Source organism: Engystomops pustulosus, chromosome 9 (assembly GCF_040894005.1).
Source record: "Engystomops pustulosus chromosome 9, aEngPut4.maternal, whole genome shotgun sequence".
NCBI lineage: Eukaryota > Metazoa > Chordata > Amphibia > Anura > Leptodactylidae > Engystomops > Engystomops pustulosus.
Window position 1 is genome coordinate 77,451,847 of NC_092419.1, and position 5,592 is coordinate 77,457,438.

At 47.8% G+C, this 5,592-nt stretch overlaps 1 protein-coding gene across 1 annotated transcript; it reads right to left on the reverse strand.

The window, feature by feature from the left end:
* Positions 1-253: 253 nt before the first annotated feature.
* On the reverse strand, positions 254-1,627 carry LOC140076457 (paraneoplastic antigen Ma1 homolog). Its single transcript, XM_072122983.1, has one exon. It carries the CDS (start codon positions 1,625-1,627, stop codon positions 254-256), a length of 1,374 nt encoding a protein of 457 aa, XP_071979084.1.
* Between the last annotated feature and the right edge of the window lie 3,965 nt (positions 1,628-5,592).

Genomic DNA, 5,592 nt, shown 5'->3' on the forward strand with positions numbered 1-5,592 from the left:
CTCAAACCCCAAACAACAAGTCCAGACAATGGCTGAAGGGGCACCCCTGAGAGGTATTTCTTGTACCATTTTTCAAAGATGATAGACACTTGAGACCCGCTGTCCAGCAGCACAGTGCAGGGCTGGCCATTAATACTAGCTGGAACATGTGGGGCTGGTCCAACCAAGTCTTTCGGAAATTGTCCCGGTTGAGCGGCAGTGGATGGAGTGGTGGGGCAAGCATTTGACCTTGAATGGGGGTCAGTATGGGACTCTACTGACCCCCTTCCCCGTTTCCCGACAGCTTGTTTTCGTAATGGGAAAGAGACTTCTTAGGACTCCACCTGTTTGGACATCGCCGAGCAACATGGCTGGGATCCCCACAAACATAACATCCCTCTGTCTCTCGGTCTCCATCTCTTTGTCGATCCTGACTGGTGCTTCTAGTGGATCGTGGTTGTCTCTCATGGGATGTAGTGGGAACCTGTTTCAACCTCTCAACTTCTTTTGTATGGCTTTTTAGGAGTTGAGAAATTTGTTCTGCTTGCTTCTCAATGATTTTGAGAAGCTCCTCCTCTCGGCTTGGCTCAGCCTTTAGAGTAGCAGCAGTGACTCTTTTGGATGTTTGCTCTCGGGCTGCCATAATAGCTTCTTCCTGTCTGACTTCTTTCAGCAACAGATGGAAGGAAGGAGGAACCTTCTCTTTGTCGCAGCACCTTAGTCTTTGAGCAGTGGGATCATTGGTGAGAGCACCTCGCAGTACTTGATCCAAACGGTACCGGTCCACATCTTGAGAACTGAGCCCGCCTTTGGACACAATTCTGTGCACTAGTTTGTCCAGTCGGTAAAGATAGTCAGATAATTTCTCACCCGGTTCCTGGTAAGTGGTGCGGAGCTTATAAAGAAGGTCTGTTGCATCTTCTGGAGTCCCAAAAGCATCCTCAAGAGCAGCCATATAGTCTTGAAAAGTTGCATTAGGATCACTTCGCCAAGCAGCCTGCACTACCTCCATAGCTGGACCCTTCAAACTCTCCACTATTCTCTGCTTCTTTACTGCATCCGTGCACTGCCACTCTTGCAGGTACTGCAGGGACACATCTCTCCATGTGTCATACCCCTCTTCACCAGCTGGGATTGGAGTGATACCTGAGAAAGTCCTCAAACGGCGATAGCTGGACTCTGGCTGAATCTTTGCAAACTGACTCACTAACCTTTCCATAGCTGCTACCAGCATGTCAGCAGAAGCTGGTGTTTCTTCAGATCTGGCTGATAGTGGGGTAGGAGGTAAACATCTACTAGGCCTCCTATGCTGTGTGTTTGGATCCTGTTGCCCAATCACTGCAGGCCTCATAGGCCATATGATTTTCCATTGCCTACCATGTCCTGGCGGCACAGCTATAACTGATGCAAAGTATTCTCTTTCCAAAATCTTATCAGTTGCTATTAATGCTGCTGGGAATGGTGTATCTTCATCACCCCTGCGATCAACCACCTTTGCATGGGTGACACCAGGAAGTTCATTCACTATCTGCAGTATCTCATCATCAGATACATGAAAGAATTTACCACACAAGGCAAAACTTTTTTCATCACCAATGCACATCTCCTCACACCATGTGGACACTTCTCTCTCTGTTAAAGTCTCCATGGCAACTGTTTTGTTTGTTCAATCTCAGCAGTGCCTCCACTGTAACACCCCTTCAGGCCTACCTCTGCTGGAAGGGTGTATGGCGACTTCAAACTCAATATGGCGCAGTGCCTCCACCCGAATCTTGCTTGAAGCTCTGTAGGTAAGCAGGAGGGCTTTCCTCTTCTGCCAGGGGTTGACTCGGGAAACCCCTGCCTAAGCTTAACACACACTCACAATAGGTAAGGGTAAAACAACTTGGCAGGTTTATTGTGAGGGAAGGAATTAGGGATGAGCCAAGTGCAATGAATGCAAACAGGGAAAAACATAAACAGGAATAAAATATTTACAAAGGCAGATTTTCTACTAAAATGTACTGCTAGTGGCAATAAAGGGTAACTGCACTCCCTAGGCCTGGTTGGGATAATGGTGCAGAGGGGTCCCTTTAACTAAGGAGCTCTGTGAGCAACAGAGGGGATAAATCAGAACACAACAGAAATGACACCTGTCACTATCACACACTCTGCAGATGACAACACACTCTCTCTACCTGCACAGATTACACTATTATGCTGCAGCTATGCATATTACACAGTCCAATCGTTGGGGCCCAGTTGCCGCGGACGTTGGCGCGCTTTCTGCAACGTTGGTGCACTTAATACTTTCAGCACTCCTGCAAACTCCTTACTAACAATAAAGTCTACTCACAACTCTGAGTAACTGCACCCAGGCTTCTGCTTGTGGCTGGGACCAGGCACATGGATGGTAATGGAGGGACAGGCAGGAACCTCCTGTGTGGTGGATGTGGAGACCTCCTGGGGATCAGGCTGTGGTGCAGAGGTGGAGCTCCTCCAGCAGGTCCTCTTCTCCTCTGGGGCTGAGCTGCTGGGCTGTCTCTAGTCCTCTGCTGTGTCACTCTCAGTGCAGGACTCTCTACACTCTGCCATGTGCTGTCAGTCCTCTCTGCTGCACATGAGGTCTCTCTCCCTTCTCCTCCCCACAATCCCTTGTTTTTCCCATCAGCCCTTTCTCCAGCAACTCCTCCTATCAGTGTCAGTGGCACAGAGCAGCAGTGATTGCTGGGAGATGTAGTCCAGTCTGCTCCTGAGGAGTAGGTGCTGCTAGCTGCTGGTCTTAACCCCTGCTGCCCAGCAATTACATTGTCTTGTTCACATGTTGTGCTCTTAGCAGGGGTTACATCTAGAAGCAAACAAAAATGGATTGGGCATTTTAACCCCCAACATGCTGGCAAAAATTTAATACAAAGTAAGTGATGCATTGCATTTTTTCCTCAAATATGCCATTTTAGTGCCAAATATATTGTTCCTTACTCAAGCCACTTTAGACAAACACCCCAAAAATCATTCTGCGGGTGGTCCCAAAATACCCAATATGTGCCAATAATGGACAGACTGGGCACACAGTAGGGTTGAGAAATGAAGGAGCGAAAAAGGAGCGAAATTTAGCTTTTGGACTTCCGTTTTCACGGTTTGGATTTGGAGTGTCATGTCATGGTCGCAGAGCTCCTGAGGTACCAGTACAATAGAAATCCCTGAGAAGTGATCCCATTTTAGGAAAGGGTTGTATAAGTATTTTAACCCCAAAGATCCTGGGTCAAATGTAATACAAAGTGAATAGTGCAGAGTAATAATTAATTTTTTTTCCCCTCAAATATGCCATGTTAGTGCCAATGTATTTTTACAAACTAATACCGCTGGGCAGTGGCGTAACTACCACTGTAGTGGCTGCTATGGGGACCATAAGGTTCAGGAGCTGCCTGCCGGATTTTGCCCCCGGGCCCCTCCAGGCTACTGCCCACTCCTGACCCACCCACCTCTCTCCTGGATCGCCCACCCGCCAACTCCCAGACCCGCCCACCACCTCCCTGACTTGCCCACCACCTCCCTGACTCGCCGCTCATCCCCCTGCAGGACGGCATAGTCGACACATGTATTGTTGTTAATACAACGTCCTCTCTCTTATCCTTGTACTTAGCACACAATATTGAGTCACTGCATAGTGCTCGGCACTCGTGCCTTCTGAGTTTTTGCCATAGCAGCGACTTAGAGAGTCCTCTCTGATTCCTTCTAACAGTGCCGCATGCCACAGTTTGTCTGGAAGCGAGGTTCTTGAGAAGGGTACTGCTGGTGTAAAAATTATATACATAGAGGTGGTAGCCCTGATCCAGTAGAAGGTGCACCAAATCCGTAGCGAAATTCACAACTTAAGGAAAATGTATCCACCCAATTCCACATCTGGATACAAAGTATCAAACCCTCAGGTGATTAACAGGGGACAAGTCACTGACAGCATTCTGGGGGGGGGCATTCTGGGGGCACTATTCTAGAGTCTTTCCACTCTCACACAGCTAATACATCTTAACGCCATACCTCCCTTTGAAATGTACCAAGGACTCGATAGGTGCTTCTCGGGGGTATATATTTCCATAAATTTTGCACTCAGATACTTTATTAGGGACCTGACCTTACATAATCTATCATATCTCGGGTCATCTCTGGGTTGGCACTGTGTATTAAGGGTGGGCACTCCTCTTAAGAACTACTACTCCTGCAGAAGACTACTAATTCTCCAGAAGATTATTACTCCTAGACACAACTCCTCCTCCTCCACAGAACTACTCTTCCTCCGCAGAACTATTCCTCCTCCACAGAACTACTCCTCCTCCACAGAACTACTCCTCCTCCACAGAACCCCTCCTCCTCAGAACTACTACTCCTCCACACGACTGCTACTCCTCCACAGAACTGCTACTCCTCCACAGAACTACTACTCCTCCCCAGACCTACTCCTCCTCCACAGAACTTCTACTCCTCCACAGAACTACTACTCCTCTCCAGACCTACTCCTCCTCCACAGAACTTCTACTCCTCCACAGAACTAGTACTTCACAGAACTACTACTCCTCCACATGACTACAACTCCTCCAGAAGACAACTACTCCTCCACACGACTACTCCTCTTTCACAGAACTATTCCTCCACAGAACTAATCCTCCTCCACATGATTACTCCTCCACACGACTAAAACTCCTCCAGAAGACTACTACTCCTTCACAAGACTGCTACACTCACAGAACTACTACACCTCCACAGAACTACTACTCCTCCACAGACCTACTCCTCCTCCACAGACTTACTCCTCCTACATAGAAATACTCTGCCTCCACAGAACTACTACTCCACAGAACTACTACTCCACAGAACTACTACTCCTCCACATCCTCCACATGACTACTAATGACAACGAGTCCTCCACAAGACCACTCCTTCAACAACAACTACTCCTTTTATTAGATTGCACTTAAAAGTGCAGTTGTGGGGGGAATGGGTAAGATCGCTAAAAGTGCAGTAATGGGACAGATCGCTAGCACTCCTCTCTCTAACATCACCAAGCACAAAATGGCGATGTTGGAGAGCAGGGGGCTACCAAGAGAGAGACTGCTGGCCGTGCCCTAAGGGAGCTGAAACATGGCCAAATACGGTGGCTGAAGGTAAGCCTGTGACGGGGATATTGACCAGGGGTGGAAGCCGTCACCACAAGACTTTTTGCTATGCTCTAAAAGCTAGCATGATTTAAATGAACACTGACAGCAGACATTCAGTCCATTTATATATATTCATAACATATGTGAATGTAGTTCTATAGACTTATGATAAACTATTTATTTTTAGCAAAAATAAGTGCATTAGAGAAGATGGTCCAGCCGTCTCCACTCTATCTGTGCTGGGCAGAAGAAGGTGCTTCTTGCTGCGATCAGCGAGTAAAGTAAGAAGAGGAGTGAGGAAGGGGTCCGGAGTGAAAGGGAGGAGGGTTTTTTTTAAATGCAGTGTGACAAGCATTTCACAGAGGGCGAGGGAACCTGCTGCTTGATCAAACCACACCCTGGGGACACAGGAAACATGCAGGCAGGGAGACGAGTAAAACTTTGGAAATCATATTGGGGCGCGTTGTCACAGCAGAGGGTT